Source organism: Anabrus simplex, chromosome 3 (assembly GCF_040414725.1).
Source record: "Anabrus simplex isolate iqAnaSimp1 chromosome 3, ASM4041472v1, whole genome shotgun sequence".
Classification (NCBI taxonomy): Eukaryota; Metazoa; Arthropoda; class Insecta; order Orthoptera; family Tettigoniidae; genus Anabrus; species Anabrus simplex.
Window position 1 is genome coordinate 332486678 of NC_090267.1, and position 27793 is coordinate 332514470.

Genomic DNA, 27793 nt, shown 5'->3' on the forward strand with positions numbered 1-27793 from the left:
ACTAACTTAATACTAAATACAATTGTCTTATGCTATTTACACAGTTTACAATATGTACAGTATGTACAATAAGTGCATTAACCTTGCCAGAATTTATGAACAATGAATTACATTTTTTACAATGACCAGACCTCCTATTGCAGATTGGATTGATCACAGCTTGAATTGGGGCTTCTCAATAGTATTGACTAGAATTTATCACTGCGTGAGTTGGGGTTTCTTCAGCTGTTATAGTAGCCTGAGTCGTAAGAATTTTTACAACACCGGAATCTTGGATAAAATCGTTAATATTCAATTTATAGCCTACATGTAGTTGGAAATGAAATCCATTCAAACGAAGACAACATTTGGGCCAAAAATAAATGAACTTTTTATAATTGTAAATTTAAGAGGGCTTTCTTTTGTACGTTGCTTTAATTTCATTTCTTATCCAAATCTCGTTGACCTTATTCTGAATTCTATTTGTATTATGAACAATGAAATTTGAATTAACTTATTTTATAATGACTAGAATTCCAATTGTGGATTGGATTGATCAAGCGTGAATAGGGGTTTCTCAAAATGTATTGACTAGAATTTATCACTGCGTGAGTTGGGGTTTCTTCAGCTGATATGGTCACACGAGTCATAAGAAATTTTAACGATACCGGAACCTTGGTTAAAGTCGTTCATGTTAGAGTTTGAAACAATTTGAATATTCCTTTAGAAAGAAGCATGGTTATGTTTTAAGGTTGAAGCGTGTAAGTAGGATACATATTGTTGTTTTCAATTATTGTTTACTGGAATAAAAATATTCCGTCATTCATGTGGATAAACTTCCCATTGGTGCATATTCAATCTGGGAGGAATATGAGTTGTCTGTAACTGGATAAGAGAAAAAACGGGGCATTAGAATGATGAATGTGGAACCCAATACGGTAATAAAGTAGAGTGAGTGTTTATCGTATGAACTTACATGTCTTGTCGACGTTAGGTGGGATCAATTGTTCTGGTTGTGTCTGAACGGCTAAGCTTGCTCCTAGTGTAGTATCGATGCTGAAGCGGAGGGGTGGAGCCTGGTGGGGAAGGGGACGTGAGATTCAAATTGTGCGTCTGTATTGTTGCTTGAGAGGCGTTACTTGAATTGGATTGGGCGGGCCTGGCATTAGGTGTGGCTATTGGAACGCATGCGTTCTGTGATTTAAACATACTGGGAACTTTATTCTGATTTACGGTCTGGATTAACCTCGGAGTTGTTTCAGATAATGGGTTTTTGTTATCGATGGCATCGTTAAGATTATTATTTTTGTTATAAGATTGGTCCAAATAAATGTACAAGTTTTCTCTTTCGTTCAATAATTTCCCTTTGCTTAGGTTTTTAATGACCATCAAATCATTTTCTATAGAGGTGAACTTATGGCCTGTTTTAGTCATATGCTGGCTCATGGCCGAATACTTATTATGCTTGGAAGCATTGTAATGTTCCAGATACCTCGCGTAAAAGCTCCTCCCGGTTTGTCCAAAATATGTGAACCCACATTGGGCACATTTTAACTTATAAACACCTGACGCTGAGTAAGTGATGATGATGTTATTGACTCTACTGTGGTTGAGGAATATGTTCCGATTATTATTTATTGTATTGAAGGCTATGTTGACGCTGTGTTTTTTTTTAAATATTAGTGATCTGATGGATAGCTGGGCTATTATACGTAAGGGTGGTGTAGCTGTTTGTCTTTGATTTCTCTGGGACTAGGTTGGACGAGAACTTATTTGATCTTATCAATTAATCGATTGATCACATTTACTTCAAAGCCATTGTGCTGAGCCAACTGTCTTATGTAATTTAGTTCTGTTTCCGAACTTTTTGGCGAAAGGGGAATTTTTAGTGCCCTATATATTAGGCTATGAGAGGCAGCTAGTTTTTGGGCCTTGGGATGTAAGGACGAATCTTTAATAGTTATGGGTGAATGAGTAGGTTTCCTAAAAATTTGAAATTCAAAGTGTTATTCAAGTGTGTAATTGTTAAATCTAAAAAATTTAAGGAATTGTTGACCTCATCTTCTTTGGTGAATTTGATGTTAGGATCTATTTCGTTCAGTGAGACTAATATATCGTGACTGTTAGTAATGTCCTTATTGATGATCACGAAAGTATCGTCAACAAATCTTAGCCACAAATTAATGCCCTTTATTTGTGAAATTTTTGTATGTTCTATATAGTCCATGTAGATATCTGCTAGAATGCCAGATAGAGGGTCGCCCATAGCTACGCCTTTATGCTGATAATATTTACCATTAAAGGAGAAGTAATTATTGTTTAGAACGAAATTCAATATCTTTATGAATTCTTCAATTTCCATTTTACTAAGGCCGCTGTGTTTATTGATGTTGTCATGGATAATTTTAATGGTTTCTTTAGTAGGAATGCTTGGAAACATGTTTGTGACATCGAAAGAACATAAAATATGGTTGGGTTTCAGTTCAAATTTCTTCAGTATTTCGCAGAAACTGATTGAATTTTTTAAGGAAGATTTATTGTTGAAAATATAATGTTTTCTTAAAACCTATGAATGAATTTTGATACTTTATAGGTAGGGCTATTCCTGCAATTTATAATGGGACGCATTGGGATGTCCTTGTTATGAATCTTAGGTAAAGCTCTGGTGGTAGGGATACTGGGGTTCATGTTGAAAAGTCCTTGTTGCTCTTGCTCGTTGAAAAGAAAATTAGAACTTTTTACTAAGGTTTTTAAATTTTGCTGAATTCTTACAGTGGGATCTTTGTTAACTATCGAATAACTTGTATTATTAAAAATTTCTTCTGTTTTTTTGGTGTAAAATTGTTTGTCTAGTAGGACTGTGGAACCTCCTTTATCTGCCTTAGTAACAATAATGTTATTGTCGTTTATTTTTGTTTTTAATTTCTGAATTTGTTTTTTATGATTGAAATCAAAATTAGCATTTAACTCTTGGGCCAGTTTAGGTAATTTCTTTTTTACTTCGTATCTAACATCGTTTTGAATCTCAATGGGGAGTTTCGAAATACCGGTTTCTACCTCTGCTACTGTATTGATGATGTCGGTTGTTTTATTTCGGCTAGGCCAATTATACTTTAGGCCCTTATCCAATATCCCAATTTCTTCCTGAGAAAACTGAACGTTTGTTAAATTGACGATACTTTCGTGATCATCGATAAGGACATTACTAACACTCACGATATATTAGTCTCACTGAACGAAATAGATCCTAACGTCAAATTCACCAAAGAAGATGAGGTCAACAATTCCTTAAATTTTTTTAGATTTAACAATTACACGCTTGAATAACACTTTGGAATTTCAAATTTTTAGGAAACCTACTCATTCACCCATAACTATTAAAGATTTGTCCTTACATCCTAAGGTCCAAAAACTAGCTGCCTCTCATAGCCTAATATATAGGACACTAAAAATTCCCCTTTCGCCAAAAAGTTTGGAAACGCTCGGCACAATGGCTTTAAAGTAAATGTGATCAATCCACAATTGGAATTCACCTCTATAGAAAATGATTTGACGGTCATTAAAAACCTAAGCAAAGGGAAATTATTGAACGAAACAGAAAACTTGTACATTTATTTGGACCAATCTTATAACAAAAATAATAATCTTAATGATTCCATCGATAACAAAAACCCGTTATATGAAACAACTCAGAGGTTAATCCAGACCGTAAATCAGAATAAAGTTCCCAGTATGTTTAAATCACAGAACGCATGCGTTCCAATAGCCACACCTAATGCCACGCCCACCCAATCCAATTCAAGTAACGCCTCTCAAGCAACAATACAGACGCACAATTTGAATCTCACGTCCCCTTCCCCACCAGGCTCCACCCCTCCGCTTCAGCATCGATACTACACTAGGAGCAAGCTTAGCCGTTTAGACACAACCGGAACAATTGATCCCACCTAACGTTGACAAGACATGTAAGTTCATACGATAAACACTCACTCTACTTTATTACCGTATTGGGTTCCACATTCATCATTCTAATGCCCCGTTTTTTCTCTTATCCAGTTACAGACAACTCATATTCCTCCCAGATTGAATATGCACCAATGGGAAGTTTATCCACAAGAATGACGGAATATTTTTATTCCGATAAACAATGATTGAAAACAACAATATGTATCCTAATTACACGCTTCAACCTTAAAACATAACCATGCTTCTTTCTAAAGGAATATTCAAACTGTTTCAAACCCTAACATGAACGACTTTAACCAAGGTTCCGGTATCGTTAAAATTTCTTACGACTCAGGCGACCATATCAGCTGAAGAAACCCCAACTCACGCAGTGATAAATTCTAGTCAATACATTTTGAGAAACCCCTATTCACGCTTGATCAATCGAATCCACAATTGGAATTCTAGTCATTATAAAATAAGTTCATTCAAATTTCATTGTTCATAATACAAATAGAATTCAGAATAAGGTCAACGAGATTTAGATAAGAAATGAAATTAAAGCAACGTACAAAAGAAAGCCCTCTTAAATTTACAATTAAATAAAGTTCATTTACTTTTGGCCCAAATGTTGTCTTCATTTAAATGGACTTCATTTCCAACTACATGTGGACTATAAATTGAATATTAATGATTTTATCCAAGATTCCGGTGTTGTAAAAATTCTTACGACTCAGGCTACTATAACAGCTGAAGAAACCCCAACTCACGCAGTGATAAATTCTAGTCAATACTATTGAGAAGCCCCAATTCAAGTTGTGATCAATCCAATCTGCAATAGGAGGTCTGGTCATTGTAAAAAATGTAATTCATTGTTCATAAATTCTGGCAAGGTTAATGCACTTATTGTACATACTGTACATATTGTAAACTGTGTAAATAGCATAAGAGAATTGTATTTAGTATTAAGTTAGTTTACTATAAGTTCCAATGTTTATAGTTTTAATTCTTGACCTTAGGATTAATATAGGCTGAAGATGCCCATAACTAGGGCGAAACATGTCCCTAACTGGTGTGTTTCATTCATGAAGAATTTAACCACTAAAAATATATTATATTTGTATTGAAAAGGTGGACACAATAATTTTAATCTTGAAAGAGTTTACTTATTGTATCTTCAATACGGAACAAAATGAGATTAGTAACTTGTAACTTGTACTTGTATTGGATACTGGCCGCACTTAAGCGACTGCAGCTATCGAGCTCGGTGAATAATTTTTTGTTTCCTATTTTCACTTCCAGGCAAATGCCAGGACAGCTCCTATACATATGCCACAGCTGATTCATTCCAGCTCCTTACTCAATTTCATTCACCATCATTCATTTCATCTTCATTAACTACCCAACTGAGCTTGTCATCAGGAAGAACATCCAGCTGTAAAAACATGCCATAAAATACCACCTCAGCTCATCCCTGACCCCATATTGGGAAACGGGAGTAAGGAGTGAAAAATATAGGCCGGTTTCATCAACACATGTTAGTACTTAACAATCTCTTAAATCTTTCGAACATCCAATATAAAATAATATAATTAGTTTCAGTGGTCCTTCAGTGTTACATCTAAAGTAATTCTGATAATTGACCAAACACAAAACTTGTTTACTATTTAAGTTGCAGCATTCAATAACACACAATTTTATTATTATCATCTGTAAATCACTTATACAGAGCATTATATTATTTAAGTTGTACAAAGTAGACATGATGCTACTTGTATGGTTGCTTCACTATCTGCAGCTGCAGTAATGGTGTTATCTACAGCTTCAGGTTGGTTGCCCAGTGTGATAACTTAATGTTAATACAAGAGTGATAAATGAAGTCACATTTTGGATTTTTGCAAGAGTTTAACATCGTCATCTTCACTCTAGTGTTAAAATGTTTATTTTGGCAGAGTGGTTTTGCTATTAGTGTTTTTTTGGTATGGTGTTTAAAAAGTGATATTACTCGTAGAATACTGTCTCTTCATTGTGGAGTGCGATGCAAATTGTTCATCGGACAAAGTATGTTTAGGAAGAAAAAATCTATGGTGCTAGAGTCCTAAACGGCCTTAGTTTACCAAGCGACCACTATTCAGTCTGAAGACCTGCAGATGAGGCAATGTGTGGTCAGCACAACAAATTCCTTTGGTCATTCCTCTTGGCTTTCTAAATCGAGTCCTTACCTCGCCATGAGACAGCTCAATAATTGTTCTCATGTAGGCTGAATGGACCTCAAACCACCTGTTAGATCAATGTAAAAGTCACTAATCTGACTGGAAATCGAATGCAGGGCCTTCAAGTAAGAGGCAGGTTTGCTACCCCTGGACAGCAGGGCTGACATTTAGAACATGTTTTCATTGTGAAGTGCTATGTGAATTAAAAGTCATCTGTCAAGGAGTGCCAATATCAATTAATTCACAGACATCCTAGCATCCATCATCCAAATAGGAACATGGTATGCAACATAGTGAAGTTCTACAACACCAGCCCTCCCCTTAACGAAAAGAAAAGGACGAGATGAACTGTATTAATGTAAGAAAAGCTCAATGAGATAGGAGTTATCTAGGAAAGAAGCCCCTATAAAGCTATGTTGCTTACTAGATCCTCCAATTTAAATCCTTGTGATTATTACATGTAGGAGATGCTGAAAGGAAATAGTTGTGTACACTAACAACTGTAACATATGAGAAGAAATGCAAGAAAACATCAGAACAAGTGATGTCAAACATCTCACAGGCTGAGATTCATCAAGTGTCCCCAAACCTATTTAGGAGGTAGAAAATGTGTTTAAGAGCTGAGGACCATGACTTGAGCATCATCTTTAATGCTGGGTCAGTTTTCAGTTTCACCAGAAATAGCTTTCTACAGTTGTTATTTAACACCGAATAGCAGGCAGATACAGCATGCATTGTACTGGCCAACAGATAACGTCAATGTGACAACTTGCTGCGACTTAAGTTGTGCTAAAGACCCCATAATAATGGGTGGGTTTTTTTTTTTTTTTTTTTTTTTTTTTTTTTTTGCAAGTTCTAGTTACAACCAACAGTGAGCAAACTGATGAGAAGATGTTCCAGTCATGTCAAATCTATCAAAACACAGATCTCGCTATTCAACATTTGTGATACAGCTGAGGAAACGATACCTTAATCATACAGCAAGTATTTACAGGTCAAGGAGAAAACATGATGTGATGATAAATACTAATTTATTTCAGCACTGTTCATTAGCATGATCCTTACGACTACATGACAGTTGCATGAACAGTGCTGTCAGTGCATCGGAAAATTTCTCAAAGTCCCTTAATACAGGTTATGCACATTTAACAAGTAATTCTATAAAAATATCTATATATATAAAAATAGACTGTGTTTCCACATATTTCACCTTGCAGCCAAAACTACCCACCACAGACCACTGGCATTTGTGCGTGATAGTACCGTCGAGTCTCCCGCCATGCACTATGGTGATTGCGTGTTGGTAACTATGGTGGTGTGGGAGATGTGGGGGTTGAAAGTGGTCGACTATAAAAATAGACACGTATGTCCGTATATTTCACCTTGTAGCCACAAATACCCACCACAGCCACCGGTGATAATGTGTGGTAATAGTCTCGAGTCCTCAATCGTGCACTACAGTAAATGTGTGTATGTAGCTTGGTGATGTGGGAAATATGGGGGTTGAAAATGGTCGACTATATATAAAAATAGATGTGTACGAGTTAGTATATTTCATCTTGCAGCCAAAAATATCCACCGTGGGCCACTGTTGATTGTGTGTGTGCAGTAGTAGCCTCGGGTCCCCTATTGTACACTATAGTGGTTGTGTGTCAGTAGCTGTGGTAGTGTGGGAGATGTGGGGGTTGAAAATGGCCAACAAATTGACTTAGCTTGTGTCATTGTCATACTTTCATGTGTGTGTACACCTGTTATGTTATACAACTCCCTCCCAGACTGATTCTGATGGTTCCGTCAGCTTCTGCTTCGAACAATAGCGCTGTACCACGTCCAGTGAGCCGTCTGGTGATGAATGAATGTACCACTTCCACTTCTATTATAACATCTAAATTCAAGCCTCATTCTTTGAAAAGTCTTCCTCGTGAACAGTCAAGATTTTCTTCTGAAGACGTAGAGCAAAGTTCTCTGTGAATCATAAAGAATTTCACCTTGTTTTCTTGACATGGCATAAGTCCGAAAGCCTATATCAGATAAAACAGTGGTCTTTTAATGCACGTCTTCTGTATTATACAAAGAAAAACCACACTGATGTACAAAAAAACCCACGCAAAGCAGGTTGTCTTCTGCTAGTTATGAATGAACATTAAACTCAAGGGGGCCACTCCAGAGTCCCATGCTGAAGTTGGTGATCACGGGGCTTGGAGTCAGACAACATCAAGTGGAGCAATAAACAGAGTATCTCAGTACCTTTAAAGCTCTTATTCTAGCATGGTATTCTTCCATGTCTGACTGTTTGTTTTTATTTATGTTTTCTTCATTTTTTGTGTGTCTCTTAACACAGGTCAGAGCAAAATATAGTTTCCACTGAAGTCTGTCTCATTTACGACTGTGACAGTATGGAAACTGCCAAGGTAAGGGTGGTACAGAGTATATCTGAGTGTTATGCAAGATGCTACTTATAGGTTCAGTTGTGTTACCGTAGCACGTACTGGCCCAATGAGAAAAGCAATGGCAAATTACTTCATTCTCGTCTTGCCTAGTGTGCCTCAATTTGGTGCTGATAGGTTTTTACACTGTGCAACCACCGGAGGGTGAGGTCGTGTGTAATAGCGCTGCGTCTTACATCCACCTATACAGAAAACCTGCGCTTCTTTCGTAGCTTCTGAGGAGTATTTGTGGCTTATTTTGGGTGCTGAGTTTGTGTTAGTGTTATCCAAAGAATATACTCTCGTTTGATAGTGCTTTCAATGTAATATTTATTATAAATTTTGTGCAGTAAGTGTCAGCCATCTTGTTAACTGCTACAATAGTTCTATTGATAACACTACCTAGATAGCAACTCAATATGTTCGGCTAACATCTTTGCCCTCACTTTCACCCATTTTGTTTCTTCTGTCTTTGCTACCACAGAAACTATGGTGAAGATTGGCACTCTGTTTAGCATTCTTAGCATTGCCTAGGTCACACAGCCTGTCCATACTGTCAGCCATCTTTAAGATGAGTAGTGAGGCTTCTGTACTAACAGCATATTACACATTACCTGGTCAGCTTGCGTGAGGGTTTGGCTCTGAAATGAGTAGGAGCTAAACATAACCCTGCGTGAGACACTGGAGTTGGGGGCCTCAACCCCGACACGGCGCGTCCCAATGGCTGATAGGGGATGTCCTGTAGACAGGTGCGAATAGGCACGGTCAAATAAGCACTCGCAGATCAAATGAGGCTGAAAAGAAAATGGTCAACGGTCTCTAAGGCGGAAAAGGAGATCTTCCAACGGCTTGGAGGGCGGAAAAACTAATCCCAAGTCTTACCAAGTTGGTTTTATTCTTGGATAGAAGATATGGACCGAATACCCCCCGGGATAAGGGGACCCCCTTTACGAAGTGCTAACGGCCTCCACCAAGGAGGGTGGATGAGCGGGTAGAGGGTAGGGCACTCTCTTGCCCTTGGAGTGGGAAACTGCTCCTAAAGGTGGATGAACCAGTATGGTTGACGGCATAGGATGGAGAAGGCCAGAGGGAAACCACTCCATTAAAGATCCACTGGATATCCCTTGTTATGCAGCAATGATGATGGGCTTTGGAACTAATGTAATGCCGGAGGTAAAATAGTCCCCAATTCGGATCTCCGGCTGGGGTCAGGGACAAAGCGTGGACGAAACACAAGAAATATTATCTTAGGAACTTGGAATGTACGATCTCTCAACATTTGTGGTAAGCTAGAGAACTTAAAAAAGGAGATGGCTAAACACAACATAGGCATATTAGGAGTGAGTGAAATAAAGTGGCCTGAGAAGGGGAACTTTTGGAGTGATAACTTTAGAATTATATACTCTGGAGAAAAAGGAAGCCATGCAGGTGTAGGAATAGTATTAAGTAAAAACGTAGGTGTACAAGTTCAGAGCTATGTACAATACAGTGATAGAATAATTATGGTGAGAATAGAAAATGAATCAGTTGACATGATAATAATACAGGTGTACATGCCGATAACGAATCATTCAGATGAAGAAGTGAACCAGGTATATGAAAAGTTGATGGATACGATTAAGGACAACGAGAATCTCATTCTTCTTGGAGACTGGAACGCTTCTGTTGGTGAAGGAAAAGATGGGAAGACTGTAGGACAATATGGTCTTGGAGTAAGAAATGACAGAGGACTACAATTAATAGACTTCTGTAAAGCAAAAAGACTAGTAATTACAATCACCTTGTTCAAACAACCCAAGAGAAGAAAGTATACCTGGACAGTACCTGGAGATAAAGCGAGATACCAAATAGATTATATTATGGTAAGGGAAAAATACCGTAACCAAGTCAAACAATGCAAAAGTTATCCCGGGGCTGATGTAGTGAGTGACCACAACCTAGTATTGTGAAAATCTGATTTAGGACTAAGAAAGAAGAGGAAGAATGCGGAAAAATATTGCAGATATAATTTCAGGAAACTAAAACAAGACAAAATCAAGGAAACCTATCAAACACTGGTGAAACAGAACGTTGCAGAAATAACCAATGGTACAATAAATGAGAAATGGATGGGCCTTAAACACTATCATAGAAGCTGCAAATCAGGTAATAGGGAAAACGACGAAACAAGCACGAGAACCATGGGTTACAGATTATGTGCTTGAACTTATAGAGGAAAGGAGGAAATTTAAAAACTCAAAGAGTGAAGAAGGAATCAGAAACTATAAAAGATTCCGAAACTTAGTCAACAGAGAAGCAAAGAAGGCTAAGGAAGAATATATAATGAGACAATGCAAAGAAATAGAAGAAAGAATAGAGAAAGGAAACACGGAAACTGCTTATGAATTGATTAAGAAACAATTTAGAACAGTCACTGGCCGTAGTAACAGCATATTAGGTGAAAATGGGAAACTGTTGTCTGAGAGCAAAGAAGTGAGAGAAAGATGGAAGCAATACATAGAAACATTATATGAAGATCCTACTTACATAAATGACCTTGAAAATGAAGACAACAAGTGATCAACTGGGACCCTTTTTAACAAAAGAAGAATATCTTAAGGCTGTGAAAGAATTGAAACCTAATAAAACGCCAGGATGCGATGAAATAACTGGAGAAATGATACAGAGACTGGATGATGAAACACACAGCTATATTTTTAAATTGATTACGGAAATATATGAAACTGGAAAAATTCCAGAAGATTTTAAAAAGTCTCTCATAATCCCTATACCAAAGAAACCTGGAACTCTAAAATGTGAAGAACATCGCACCTTGAGTCTACTGGCGCATATGTCAAAAATATTGTCAACAATAATACATAACCAAATAAGCAATAAAATCGAACCACATTTGGCTGAAGATCAGTTTGGATTTAGATGAAATAGAGGCACACGAGAAGCTATTCTAACATTACGACAGGTTATAGACAAAATGCTAGACATTAGAAAACCTTTGTTTATTACATTCGTGGATTTAGAAAAAGCTTTTGATAATGTAAACTGGAATATGTTAATGAATATTATGACTAGTGTTGGTCTAGATTTTAGAGATAGACGAATAGTATATGAACTCTATAACAACCAAAGAGGCATTTTAAACATAAATGGTGAAGTATGGGAGGCTTATATAAAGAAAGGAGTACGACAGGGATGTAATTTGTCACCAGTGCTGTTCAACCTGTATATTGAGAAAGGCATTGGGGAATGTAAAGAGGATATGGAAGGGATAAAGATAAATGGAGTAGAAATCAAAATGATAAGATTTGCTGATGACATAGTTGTCATAGAAGAGAACAAAGAGAAACTACAAAGTGCATTAATAAGAATGAATAAGATATTGAGAGATAAGTATAACATGAAAATTAATACAAAAAAGACCGAAATTACGGTATGCAACTGCCAGCATATTGCAGTAGACATCAGAATTAATGATATACAACTAATGCAAGTAAATGTCTTTACCTACTTAGGAAGTAAAATCACTCCAGATGGCTAAAGTTCACTCGACATAAAGAGCAGAATTTTCCAAGCAAAGATTGCTTTTTACAAGAAAAGGATACTACTTACATTAAGGAATTTAAATGTGGAGACCAAGAAGAGATTTATTAAGTGCTTTGTCTGGAGTGTGGCCTTGCATGGTTCAGAAACGTGGACTATTAGTGCAGGTGATAAACGTCTGGAAGCATTTGAGATGTGCTACTGGAGGAGGATGGAAAAGATCTCATGGACAGCAAAACTCACCAATGAAGAAGTTCTTAGATGAATAGGTGAAAAAAGATCCTTTTTAGCAACAATAAGAGAAGAGACCAATTAATTGGCCATCTTCATAGGCACAATGGTTTCATAGTTAATGTCATGGAAGGAATGATTCAAGGTAAAAGAGGAAGACCTAGACTGCAATATTCAAGACAGATCAGAGATGACGTAGGAACAGGTTCATATGTGAAAATGAAGAGGTTAGCGGATTACAGAGAAGAGTGGAGAAGACGAATTGCTGCCAACCAATCTTGGGATTGAGAATTGAGAAAAAGAGAAGGTTTTTACAGTTTACAAAAACTGCATAAGCAGGGATGAATGAAATATGTGTGGAAATTATAAAAGCAGCAGGACCTATTGGTGTACATTGGTTATATAGGTTGCTAAGGTGTATATGGAGGAAAAGGCAAATACGTGCTGATTGGTCAAAAGGTGTAATAATACCAGTATTTACGAAAGGTGACAAGAAGGTATATGACAATTATCAAGGAAATACACTTCTGTCACGTGTAGCCAAAATATTGGAGAGAATAATAGAAAGGAGGATGATAGGAAGGGTGGAAAGAAATTTAGAAGAGCAGTATGGATTTTGACACGGCAGGTCAACAACAGACCCTATATTTACCATGAGATTACTTATGGAAAAACAGTGGGAAGGAATATGAAATAGATCTGGTGATAGTATTCCTTGATCTAGAGGCAGCTTATGATAGTTTTAATGGAGAAAAAGTGTGGGAACCATGGAAGAAAATGATGTGGAATGTAATCAAGGGAACTAGTGAAAGCAATTTATAACAATTGTTCCAGTTGTGTCCAGACTCCAGTGGGAAGAATACATTGGTTTAGAAACCAAACTGGACCAAGACATGGAAGTGTGTTATCTCCACTTATGTTTATAATGGTTGTAGATAACATTCTAAAGGAAACAAAGATATGGAAGGTATAAAAATTATTGTTGTTTGCAGGTGACAGTGATCTGGAGAGTCAACAATACAGAAGTGCAAATCCAACGAGACAATCTTGAGAAATATGGTATAAAAATCAGTGTGGACAAGAACAAAACAGTGGTGATAAGAGGAGAAAGAAAGAAAAGGAATTGTTGGTATCAGGGGAGGTCGCTGAATACTTCAAATATTTTGGAAGCGAAATAATGCAAGATGCAAGGTTGGATAAGAAGGTCAACAGAAGGGCATAAGTGGGAAATACGTTTGTTATAGTGTAAGGAACCTCATGTGGAACACAGAAGTTCCTATGAAATGTAAGGAGATAATGTACAAGATGTACTACACTGACTGAGCAAATGTCATGGGATAGCAGAGCACTGATGCGCAGGTGTGTTGTCTGCGCACCACACGGCCCCTGTGCCAGTGGCAGTTGTATAGGGGACCTTGTGAGCAGTGGCTGTGCATGTGACAAGTGTAACATGGAACGTCGTCGTGAGTTGACACCGTTCGAACGCGGTATGGTGGTCGGTGCCCGACGGATGGCAAGTGCAATTTCGGAAGTGGTGCGGGAATTCGGCTTCACACGATCAACCGTGTCCAGGTTGTATCGTGAATGGTTGAATGTGGGTGTCACCGTCCACAACAGACGAACGACCAGCCGTCCAGCCACCCTCGATAACCGTGACCGGCGACATACGAGACGGATTGTCAATAGTGACAGACGGGCAACCGTGCGACAAATCACAGCTCAATGCAACACAGGCCATGCTAGACACATCTCCCAGCGAACAATCCATAGGAACATGAGTTCTATGGGGTATGGGAGCCGGCGCCGCACACGGGTACCACTGTTAACCCAACGTCATCGGGCACAACGACGCGCATTTGTCGCCAGTCACCAGGGATGGACACTGCAACAATGGCATAACGTGATATGGTCGGACGAATCACGATTTCAACTGCACCATGCCGATGGGAGGCACCATGTATGGCACAGACCACATGAAGCGATGGATCCCGCCTGCCTCGAAGGTGTGGTCCAGGGCGCTGGTGTCTCTGTTATAGTCTGGGGTGTATTTTCCTGGTATGGAATGGGCCCCCTAGTTGTTCTGGAAGAGACTTTGAATGGTACACGGTATGTTGAGCTGCTCAGAGACCATCTCCAACCATTTTTTGCCTTCCAGCGCCCAGACGGTTTTGCGGTGTTTCGAGATGGTAACGCGCCGCCACATCGCTCCCACGTCGCCCGGGAATGGTTCCAAGAACATGCAGCGGAGGTCCAATGACTGCCATGGCCACCCAGGAGCCCCGATATGAACCCTATCGAGCATATCTGGGCTCCGTGTTATGGATCCTGCACCCACAAACAGACCAGCATTGGCGGCCGCTCTGGAAACGATTTGGTGTCAGCTGCATCCAGAGGACTCACTGCCACGGCATCTCACTTCAGTTCGCAGGGCCAGAGGGGGCCCCACACGCTATTAGGTGACTATCCCATGACATCTGCTAAGTCAATGTATATCTCCATATTAATGTACGCATCAAAGATTTGGACTTTGACAGCAAAAAATGAGAGTAAAATTCAGGCCAGTGAGATGAAGTCCCTGAGGACTATGGAAGGGAAGATGAGGGAAAACAGAGTAAGAAATGTTGAGGTCAGAAAAGACATAAGGGTAGAAAAACTCAGTGATAGGATGGAGATGAATAAATTGAGTATAGGATAGAGATGAATAAACTGAGGTGGTTTGGGCATTTTGCGAGGATGGAGGAGGGAAGGATACCAAAACAAGTGTCGGAGGCTAAGATAGAAGGAAAGAGCGAGAGGGAGCCCCAGAGCAGGATGGATGGACTCTGTCAAGAGCAGTATAAGAAAAAAAGACTGGACTGGGATAAAATTACTGAAGAGAAGTGATGGAAGGAGAGGCAACTGTGGAGAAGTGCCATCAACACCCCGACCTGCAGGAGCTGGACAAGGGAAAATGATGAGTGTTGTTGAGCATGTAATGTCACAATACGGAAAACTGTACTTATAAGGAACAAAACTATGGGAAACTTAATGCTTCTTGTATCAGAACTGGAGATTTCAAAAAACTTCACACTGCATACATTTCCAAAAATGAAGAATGTACAAGTACGGATTTCCCCACCCCGTAAACGTACTGATCATTTTAATGTTAACAATGCCTAAGTATTGTATTTTCTATGCACTTCTGCTCAGATGATTACAAAAGGAATTTGAAAAATTAACTTGTTTTCCCAGCAAGATGAATTCTTAATTTAAATACTGTTCTATTCCAGTGTATTTCTAATTAAAATGGACTCCACTGAGACTATGAATTTGAGTGAGAAAACAGGTCAGCTTTGTCGGTATGAAATTTTCAAGACAATGTAGCCTACTGCCTGAAAAATCAGGCTAAATTCATACCTCATGTCCATAAATTCACATGACTACAAGCAAACCTATAAAATATTGGAATATCTCTAGCATATAAGAGGATTTACTTCCAAGTGTTGTTATTAATAGGCAGTAAAGGCTGAGGGCCTTGAATAATACATGCTTAATGTACAGCTTTGGAGGATAGCTTCTCGTAAAATATTCTATTCTTGTTTATTGAAAATCCTTTACAGGGTTAATTTCATTAAACATTACAGTTTGTTTACCTATTGCAGGTATGAGTAATCAAACAGATCAAAACCAATATCCAAGAGAAGTATGCCACGTAGAAGAGCTGGATAGCTACACCATCAAAATTTTGGGTCTCCAAAACCACAACCTTTTTTACCTTTCCATTAATTTGATAATCAGGCACTACTATTTGTAGTAATGATGTTTGTACTTTCTCTACATTACTTGCAAATTATTATTATTATTATTATTATTATTATTATTATTATTATTATTATTACTGCTACACACACACACACACACACACACACACACACACACACACACACACACACACACACATGTGCTGTTTCACTGATTTCGGTATTAAGCCTGGCCCCAAGCAGGGACGTCATGAGTAAAGTAGTCAATGGGAGCAAGAAGTGTTGAAGTTGCCTTCCTGATGAGTAGTTACATTGTGTTAAACTTTCCTCAGAGGACAGGAAGGAGAGTAGGCCTCAAACAATGTACAGGTTACAGTAGGTGTACAAGAGGGAGGGGAAGGAAAGGGGGGAATTGTGGAAGACAGGTGGTCTAATGGTTTAAGGGGAAGGAGATTGACGAGAAAGAGAAAGAGAAAGAAGGAGGAATAAACAAGATTTTGTAATTTGGTTATTAGTTATTGTTAAGAAGTTTTGGTTAATATGGTAAATGCGATGAACATTAAACATTAAAATAATAGATAAGGTGAGAAATGTGTAGATAGTAAAATATAGCTTATGATCCATTCAGGATCAAAATTCAGGACATGTGTCGGTGAGAAATCTGTATGAGTCACTGCAGGTAGAACAACCGAGGGAAGATGAGGAACAGGGAACTGTTGCCGAGAAGTGTGGAAGTAGGAGGAAAGGAAGAGGTAGGAAAGGGAAATGTGGAGTAGTGGATAGGAAAAGACAGGTGGAACAGGGTCATGGAATGGAGAAAAGGGAGGAGGAAGTAGCTTCTGCAGCTGTCAGGAAAGATAGGACTGACCAGGAGGGGAGGGCATCAAATGAGGTGGGTAGGGTTGAGGCTCTGGTCATGGGGGATTCCATCGTTAGACATGTCGGGAAAGTGTGTGGAGGAAAGGGTACCAGGGTAGAGTGTTATCCAGGAATTAGGTTAAGGCAGATGTTGAGGAAAGTAGAAGAGAGGGAGGAGGGAAAGGAGAAGGTGGTAGTGTTTCACGTTGGTACTAACAACGTAAGACAAGCAGGTATAAGTACCAACATAGATGGGGATGTGTGGGATCTGGTAAATGCAGCACGAGTGAAGTTTAAGGAAGCGGAGATTGTTATCAGTGGAATACTGACTGGAAGGTGATTGGGGATTTAAATGAGACTATGGAGTGGGTACGTGAGAAACTGGGAGTGAAATTTCTAGATCCTAATGGGTGGGTAGGAAATAGGGATCTGCGCTCAGATGGCCTTCACTTAAACCGCAGTGGTACATATAAGTTAGGAAATTTGTTTAGAAGGGTTATAGGGAGGTACATTCAGAGAAACAGGGTGGCCTAGGGAGTGATGTTAAGGGAACAGGGAACTGTAAATCAAGTAGGGATGACATAAAACTGTTAGTGCTCAACTGTACAACTATTGTAAAGAAAATAAGTTAATATGGGAAGGGCACCTGATTCAGAAAGTGATGTAACCAACTAGAGGGAAGAATATTCTGGATGTGGTGCTGGTAAAACCAGATGAGCTCTATAGAGAAACCAAAGTAATAGATGGTATTAGTGATCACGAAGCTGTTTTTGTGGTAATTAAAAATAAATGTGAAAGTAAGGAAGAGATTAAAATTAGGACTGTTAGGCAGTACCATATGGCTAATATAACAGGCGTGAGGGAGTTTTTAACAAGTAACTATGATCGGTGGAAAACGGTAAATAAAAATGTAAACAGACTCTGGGATGGGTTTAAAACAATTGTTGAGGAATGTGAAAATAGGTTTGTACCTTTAAAGGTGGTAAGGAATGGTAAAGATCCACTATATTATAACAGGGAAGTAAAGAGACTAAGGAGGTGCAGGCTGGAAAGAAAGAGTTAGAAATGGCTGTGGAAGTAAGGAGAAATTGAAGGAACTTACTAAGAAATTGAATCTAGCAAAGAAGTCAGCTAAGGATAACATGATGGCAAGCAAAATTGGTGGCCATACTAATTTAAGTGAAAAATGGAAGATTATGTATAGGTACCTTAAGGCAGAAACAGATTCCAAGGAGGGCATTCCAGGAATCATTAATGAACAAGGGGAGTGTGTTTTTGAGGATCTTCAAAAGGCAGAAGTATTCAGCCAACAGTATGTAAAGATAGTTGGTTACAAGGATAATGTCCAGATAGAGGAGGTGACTAATACAAAAGAAGTACAGACAATTCAACTTCTTTATACATATCCATGATATATATAAGAAAACATAAAGGTCCAATAATACTGACTTGAGGAATTCCCCTCTCAATTTTTACAGGGACAAATAAAGCTTCACCTACTCTAATTCTCTGATTCCTATTTTCTAGAAACAGAGCAACCCATTCAGTCACTCTTTTGTCAAGTCCAATTTCACTCATTTTTGCCAGTAGTCTCCCATGATCTACCCTATCAATGATATGTATACAGAAATTGAATCAGAGATAAGGCTTTTCGCAGATGATGATATTCTGTACAGAGTAATAAATAAGTTACAAGATTGTGAGCAATTGCAAAATGACCTTGATAATGTTGTGAGATGGACAGTAGGCAATGGTATGATGATAAACAGGGACAAAAGTCAGGTTGTGAGTTTCACAAATAGGAAAAGTCCTCTCAGTTTTAATTACTGCGTTGATGGGGTGAAAGTTCCCTTTGGGGATCATTGCAAATACCTAGGTATTAATATTAGGAAAGATCTTCATTGGGGTAATCACATAAATATGATTGTTAATAAAGGGTACAGATCTCTGCACATGGTTATGAGAGTATTTAGGGGTTGTAGTAAGGATGTAAAGGAGAGAGCATATTTGTCTCTGGTGATACCCCAACTAGAGTATGGTTCCAGTGTAGGGGACCATTACCAGGATTACTTGATTCAGGAACTGGAAAAAAATTCAAAGAAAATCAGCTTGATTTGTTCTGGGCGATTTCCGACAAAAGAGTAGCGTTACAAAAATGTTGCAAAGTTTGGGCTGGGAAGACTTGGGAGAAAGGAGACGAGTTGTTCAATTAAGTGGTATGTTCCAAACTATCAGTGAAGAGATGGCGTGGGAGGACATCAGTAGACAAATAAGTTTGGATGGTGTCTTTAAAAGTAGGAAAGATCACAATATGAAGATAAAGTTAGAATTCAAGAGGACAAATTGGGGGAAATATTTGTTTATAAGAAGGGGAGTTAGGGATTGGAATAACTTACCAAGGGAGATGTTCAGTAAATTTCCAATTTCTTTGCTATCATTTAAGAAAAGGCTAGGAAAACAACAGATAGGGAATCTGCCACCTGGGTGACTACCCTAAATGCAGATCAGTAGTGACTGATTGATTGACTTAAAAGCAAAGGTTCAATTTTATGGTTTTCCAGAAAAAAATGTTATTTCATATGTTATCAAATAATAAAAGTAAACCAAAATAATATTTTCCAAATTAAGGAATCATTTTCAAATGACTAACATTACTCATACCGACCTTTCTGATAACCTTGCGGTCTTCTTCCTCTTGTAGCAAGCGAGCTCCTCGATTTTTAAAAAGTCGATCAGGATTGTTGCACTGTCTATAAAGATCGGTCAGACGATTCCATAAATTATCGTATTCATTGATCATGTTAATGAGTTCCCTAAAATCAACAAGGAAGTTTATTAGAAGAAAAACTTAACAAGGTCAAAGAAATCAACAGATATAATAAAACGAGAGACATGCTAGAATAACACAAAATAAGGTTTATGATCATGATATTGCTTCTTGTTTAAAGGAGCCTAACATATAAGGTCATTGGCCCGTAATGGTACAAGATGGACGACATAACTAAAATTTTAAAATGTATCTACTGACTAAAGTTTTAAAAAAAAATAGTGATGAAAAATGATTATGAGATTAAAACAATCAGTGGATCTAATTTGCAATGCCTTATTTTCTAAGAAAATTATAGAAAATAAGGTGACAATGGAATAAGGCACTGCCTGAAATTACACACACGCGCGCGCATGTGTTAGAAGTTAAAACAACGCACTAAAATACACAAACACAAACTAAAATAGAGTCAATGGGATAAAAGCACAGTTAACACAAATCCACTAAGACAAAGGACATTATTCCACATGATAAAAAAGACCACTATCCCTCATAAAGCAGATGACGAGGTTTGCTGACTGCTTGTCATCTCGCAGGATGAGGGAGATGGTACTCGGGAGTTTTAGCCTATGGTACAGATCGACCAGGTCTACGCACTCCATAAGGATGTGTACCACGGTAAGAAGATCGCCGCAAGTACACACCAGAGGGGGCTCCCTTTTCAGTAAATAGGAGTGCGTTACTATACCGTGGGCGATCCAAAGACAACATAATACCACTGCTTCTCTCCGAGAAGCCCGAAGGGAAGTCCTCCATACCTTCGTTGTACCTTTTATCACTCTCAGCTTATTTGAAAGTGAGAGCAAATATCACTTGCTGGAACGTTGTAAGGCAATGGGGGCAGTCATTGTAACTGCATCCTTTGCAGCCCTATCTGCTAACTCGTTTCCCTCTACACCCATGTGGCTTGGAAGCCACATAAAGATGATTCTGGCACCGGCATCCGAACACCCGGCCAGCGGGTCCTGGATCCGCTGCACCAGAGTGTGCCGAGGGAAACAGGTACCCATAGACTGTAGCAAGCTCAAGGAGTCAGTACAAAGAAGAAAGTGCCGGCGCTCATCGAACAGTGCGTATCGCAGAGCTTCACAGATAGCATAGAGCTCTGCTGTGTACATACTACAGGTTCCCAGGAGAGCAAACAGAAACCTATCATTGTCGACAACGAACGCACAGTCCACCTTTGTTTCTGTCCTTGAAACATCTGTGTAAACGACAACTGAACCTGGATACCGGCCAACAATGGACAGAAAGAGCCTCCGATAAATTGAAGGGTCCCTGTTTTCCTTCAGGCCAGTGTGCAGATCCAGGATTATTTCTGGTCGTCATATTATCATTGGTTGTCTGAAAAGGCAGAGAACCGAAGGTACATCATACTCGTACAATCTGTGACTGCTATCCAAGCGTATTCCAACCAGCCACGTTGCTCGAGGATAAGAAGCGTACAGCCGATGGTTTTCATTGTGGAATTCACAAGGATAGCTTGGGAGAAGTGGTATCTGTCACATATTTGCAGCATAGGATAGAGGCATTTGCTGGCGCCTTAGGTGTAAAGGCGGCACACCAGATTCAGTGAGCAGGCTAGCACTGGGGCTTGTATGAAAAGCTCCCGTCTCCAATCTAACCCTACTGTGGTGGATTCTATTCAGTTTTGCAAGGACTCTTTGCCTTGCTGATCCATATGCTGCACTGCCATAGTCTAAACTGGATAAAATATGTGCCCTATAAAATCGTAGGAGCACCGTGCGGTCAGCTCCCCAATTAGTACCGCTAAGAAACTTCAAGTAACATATCCACAAAGACGCACACAAGATGCTATCAGTTGGTACAATTAATTTTATTCACATATATTCACAAATTACACACTCGCATAACCTTAATCACAGTATCACAATAAAACACTTTACTTCAAAAATATCAACAAGCCACCGTTATTAAAACAGTTGACAAGTGACACCGAATACCACAGAGGTTACACTTTGAAACACAGTTGAAGACAGATGACTACTGATCAATTCAACATTGAGATTGCCTAATTCGGCAATAACCCTCTTCCAATAGCTTCCACACCACAACTTCAGTAATGCAACAGTAACTGACTTCACCACCAAGATCGTCTCTTTATACATATCCTGGCCAGGTTTCTGGAAAGATATATTACAAAAAACTACCTTCTTGAATATTCCAGACTGTCCAATACATTGTGCCAATTCCCTGTCATAAAATAAAACATACACTCTATTTGAACTAAATACAAAATAATATTTCAACAACCATTTTTTTTAAACTTCGCTCCAGCTCGAAAGTCTAAGGTGGAACTAAGATGGACGCAATTGACGCGAGAAGTATAGATATGGCACAGAAATTCAATCATCGATGTCGCGAAGTTAATAAATGTAGCGTAATTGAATCGAGAAATATAAAGGTGGCAGTGAGAAAAAGAAAGGAATGATTAAGATTGTTACAGCATTATTATTAACTTCTCATAAAACTCTTGAAGCAAGAAGCAACATCATATCGTGGTGGGAGAAATAAGCGAATATTATGAGCTACTAATTACTATTGGAAGAGAATTGATAAATCATTTAAGAATAGAAGACATATTTCAAAATATTGCACTGGAATGTGTAAAGAATTGCTGAGAAATTAAAATATTATAGCAAGAAGCAGATTACGTAAGCACTAAGTCACAAAGCCTGAACGTCAGCAGTGGATATTATTTTAGGCTTGCCCGCAAGAGATATTTAAAATCATGGCAGCTGAAGTTGATATATAAAACAAAACTTACAGGCAGACACATTGGTAATCTAAAAGAAAATATTCAGAACTGAAACTTAGAAAAGTTCTATTAAACACCTAAATTCATATTAGAAGGCAGTGACAACCCAAAGATGACAAAACTGACCATGTATATTTGCATTTCTGTTACATCCGCGCAAAACATGCCCATCAACATTAACTAAGAAGATCATGACTTAAGTTCACAGAAGATGATACCTGAGATGACGGGGAATGGAGCCTGACCTGTCCCACAACTTCCCAGAGACCGGGAGGATGTAGCAGCGAAACCCAGAGTGCAGATGGCCCAGTACATCTGATTTCAACATCAATGGAGCCGAGGCAAAAAAATTAGTCAAACACAGCTATGTAGTAAGTAAATTGAAAACTTTCTTAAACAAAATATAACGTCATGGTGTTAATTAAGTTGTAGAGCAGTGAAATTTGCAAGTGAGCTCATAAAAAGTGGATTTTTGGCATATCATATACGTAACAGTATTAAGGCTGATAGGCAGTCATCTAAATGAAATAGAAATTCTTTGTCTAGGATGTGAATGTGATATAGGTAACTTACCAGTGCGTTCATAGTGTTGTCAAGTATAGGAAAGAGGTTAGTACATGTGAATTACAAGTGTGATATCGACATTGTGGTTAATGTAACAGATGAGTTATGGTCAATATATTATAAAATGAGGATTATACAGTGCTTAGGTATATCATGGTTGGATTATGTGAAGACATATGAGTAATATGAAATGATGAAGTAAATAGATGATTATGGAATAATCTGCGTCAAGTCAATGTGTATATGAAAGTTGAGATGAATGAAGAAATATGATGGTGAAATATGAAACGGATGATATGTAGATGAAGAATAAGTGAATAAGAAGAAGAATGATGATGGTGATATTTATTATTTCGTCGATAACGAAGAGAATGATTTGTGCAAGGGTTATGTGTAGAGTATTGATGCAAGTTGAGGATAATAATGTATAGTTGACTCCATGATGAATATTAATTCCTAGGTATTCCATATCCAACATTGAATATGAGTTATTTATCTCACATATAAGGAGTAGGCATATATAGATCATTGAGATAAGCCCATATAAGGAAAGTTAGGTAGAATATAAACCAACGTTAACCAGAATTCAACCACAGTCATGTTCATTTAATAAAGATATATAAAATTTACCTATCACAATTATGATACTGGTAAGGTTACTAACACATAACGGTTGAAGATATTGGTGGTTAGAGTCTTCTTAAATGACATACCATCCCTATTTTCATAAAATAAAGATGAATGAGGTGTAAGTTAGTGCTGACATGTTGTGTTTTATATGATACATTTATGCAGTTAATTTGATTCATAGAATTCATGACAGGCATGATATCCACATGAGCTATTTACATTATAGATGATAATTTTTGAGAATGTATATGTAAAGAATGACTTATCAGTTATCTTTTTCCTGACATATCCATATATGAGAAAACTAAAATGAATGAAATCGTCATCGATTTTTGAAAGTACTGATATCCTCAGTATTATGATTAACTACGACAATGTGAATGAAATTAGGATTTTTAATGTCAAGCAACAAATGATGCTCAATGATTTCCAGAAAGATCTGTAAGATTTTAGAACCTTAACAGAGGTAGGGATTATAATTTCATTTGGTAACAAAGAAGAAGACAACAAGAGATGTGATTTTAATATACTGGCAACAGAATTCCAAGAAGAATCTCACGAGGGAAGTACCCCAGCTCGAATGGCTAAAACCGACTGGAAATGCACTTAACATACGAAGATATGTCTGTTCTACTACCCATCAAGGGCATTTATCTGCATTAGTGTACAATCGATGTTTGGAAGTTACAGTGTACAAAGAGTGCAGAAACACAACTCGCAGCAACTACCTTGCAACAGGTACTTTGGACCATTATAGTAACAAGAAACAGATGTGGTGCAGTATAATCTGACAAAAGGTTGAACACATGCTTGCACATGCAGTACCGTGTTGACATAGTCATCTTTCCCACAATAGAAGATACTGTGTTGTCCTTTATTCGACGTGTAAATGTGGAGTTTCAGTGAAGTGATTAAAACACAGCGGAATTGAACAGTATGCACACTTAACGAGGGCAACATGTAGACATATTACATTATTTACAATGCTCCCGCATTGCAATAGTCCAAGCTCAAATGCCACAGAAATCACATTATCAAAGGAAGCAACAGGAACATGCACATCATAACCTGCTGTTTGCCATGCGCATGTTAACATAGGTTTGTATCTCGGTGAAGATAGTTGGTTGTGGATCACGGAGTGAAGACGGATGATGAAGTATTGATCATGTAACGTGGCTTGCGTGGTATCTATTTGCAAACATACAAAGTAATAGACCTCTCTCACCAACACATTCAGCGAGGACCAAATTAAAGAAGCTCTTCATGTGTGCTTTAGTCATTTTTCCACTTTTACTCGCTTCAACATGAATGTTCCGTGGACACGTTGCTGTCAGTTTCTTTGGAACCTGTTGGCCGAACGTTCCATCATTTTCCTGCAGACAAATGAAAAGCTTGTTCGCTAATTTGCCGTTCATGGACACAGTTAGATCAATTGTGTAACTATGCGTATAACTATGCACAGACTGTACCAGACCAATTGTTGATTTTTCCTCTCTGTTTGAAAGTGTTGCAGAAGACGTTAGTTCATTAAAAAATTGGCTCTGACCACTATTCCACATGCATTCCTTCATTATATTCCCATCTTGAATAAACATGTTCACGTCTGCCACAAATGTTTCTGCTGTTCGTATAGTAACATGCTCTTCTTCAATCTCTTTGCGAGCCATGAACATAGTGATATGCCTGGGCGAAATATTATATTCGTCTTTAAAGATCCTGACAAAAATGCAACAACGCTTTAAAATTGTCCAGAGAAACTGCTCTACAGGCCTCCAGAGCCCACGCTTGAATGCGCATGTGCCAGTTGTGGACCACTGATCCATTATCTCTAGTTCTGTCAAATTGTGCTTTTACAGACTCTTTTAGAGCCTCCAATTTTAATGTTTTTTTCCCTTGATCAGACCTGGCTCTTGCCTTTTGCACGTCAAATAATGTTAAATTATCTTGCAGTTTGTTTTCGACCTATGCAGCTATAACGCTTCATTAGTTTCTGATAAGAATTGTAACCGCGGTTATAATAATCATAAATGTTGTCCAATGTTCGGTCATCAATACTCCGTATCACACTTGTTCGTAACCTTTTTGGGGGTGATGGAGCGAAATCACTGTCACGTGTAGTTCCTTCCGTTGCTGGATTGTCGGTACGGTTGGAACCCTCATACTCATGTGCTGTTTCTTCTCCGCCGTCCGCCTCACAGTCACCATTACTCTCCAATGTGTCGGTAGTAGTTCTGTTACAGATCCATTGTATTTCTGCGTAATGATATCATATAACATGCATGCAAATGGCAGGGTTGATTGACTTCCACCTACTCATGTCGGATGTTTGTGTGTGCACTATACTACAACACACTGCAACTGACTAACAGGCATTGCGTGTACAGCTCCAATGCAGCGCGACCTGTGCGCTGACTGTCAGATGGCGTTGGCGACCGAACACGCACTTTTACAGTTGAATGGCCTGGATAGCTATTGACATAGGTACAACTGTATATTTTAAGCCCACTTTCTGTCAGTTTTAGTCGTTCGAGCCGGGGTACCTTCCTCGTCAGAATTATTTTCCACTTTTCGACATAATTGTACATAACATAATTATTTTTGTTTTTGTCTCATTCAAAGCTTTGATAACTTATCTCATTAATTAATGCATTTTACATTAGAAGAGATACTTATTTGAAATGATAAGTTATTCGTCTTTCATTTCCAAGAATTTCAATATTAATAAATAATATTAGTTAAACTAATTGGCATTTTTATGCTATAATAGGATAAGTTAACAGCTATAGTGAACCTTAGGTTATTAATTTAATTGTGTGAAATGATTAATCTGTAAAATGGAGACATCGATTAATTGAAATGAATTCAGCCGGTGTAAACCGCAAACTGATTTTTCCTTCGGATCCACGACCTTAAGGAGCGACGAAAGCTAGGAATTTTCTTGAAGATGAGCTAGTCTGGATTTCTTTGCGGAATTGCGCAACATGGATTACAATGTATAGAATATTCTCAATTGTTCTAGCGCCATATTACCATTCTGGAAGTTACAGTATGTTTCAAAATTATGGACTACAATTTATATATACAGGTAAGAATTATAATATTAATTTACAGGTATTTACATTATCGGAACTGATACCAATGTCGATGTACAACACGTTTCATAACCTCACACATAATACGATAGTTCGACTACGTAAGTAATAGTAATACGAATACTAAATGGATGTAACACTTCACAGCTATACATACAAGAAATAATAATAATAATAATAATGATGATAATGATGATGATGATAATAATGATAATAATAATAATAATAATAATAATAATAATAATAATAATAATAATAATAATAATAATAATAATAATAATAATAATAGAGCTCGATATCTACATTAGTTGAAGCCTCTGTGGCTCAGGCGGCAGCACGCCGGCCTCTCATCGCTGGGTTCCGTGGTTTTGTGGTGCTGGACAAAGCAGAGGCGGGACAGATTTTTCTCCGGGCATTCCGGTTTTCCCTGTGATCTTTCATTCCAGCAACACTCTCCAATCTCATTTCATTTCATTAATCATTCATTAATCATTGCCCCAGAGGAGTGCGACAGGCCTTGGCAGCCGGCACAATTCCCATCCTTGCCGCTAGAAGGGGGCTTCATTCATTCCATTCCTGACCCGGTCAAATGACTAGAACAGGTTGTGGATTTTCATCTACATTAGTTACCCATGGGTGAGAGAATATTGTTTTCAAGTTATACCCGATATCTGGGTCAATATCCCCCCAATAACTTGAAACAATTTCCACACTTTGTCACACTCGTCGACGTTGCCTTGGACGGTAGGTTGTATCTTCTTTCTTCCTCAATGTCGCTGGATGTGCTCTCCTCCTCCTCCTCCGATCAACATGTGCCATGTCGGGGGTCGGGGTTGCCTCGCTGCAAGCCTCTTCCTTGATTATATGCTCTCTTCATGATGACCAGATGGTGCTTTGTCGTAAGTAGCCTCTTCTCCAGGCTTACTCTGTATGCGCAGCGGTTGGGTGACTCGCCGCAACTCTGATGTGTGG

The 27793-nt window shown here is 38.4% G+C and overlaps 1 protein-coding gene across 1 annotated transcript in view; it reads right to left on the reverse strand.

Annotated features, from left to right (window-relative positions):
• Positions 1-27793, reverse strand: part of LOC136866330 (protein regulator of cytokinesis 1) — a 168377-nt gene that overhangs the window by 87503 nt on the left and 53081 nt on the right. Inside the window, exon 4 of the mRNA XM_067143185.2 lies at positions 19595-19742. Within this exon, the coding sequence (XP_066999286.2) occupies positions 19595-19742 (148 nt within the window). The remainder of the gene's footprint in view (positions 1-19594; positions 19743-27793) is intronic.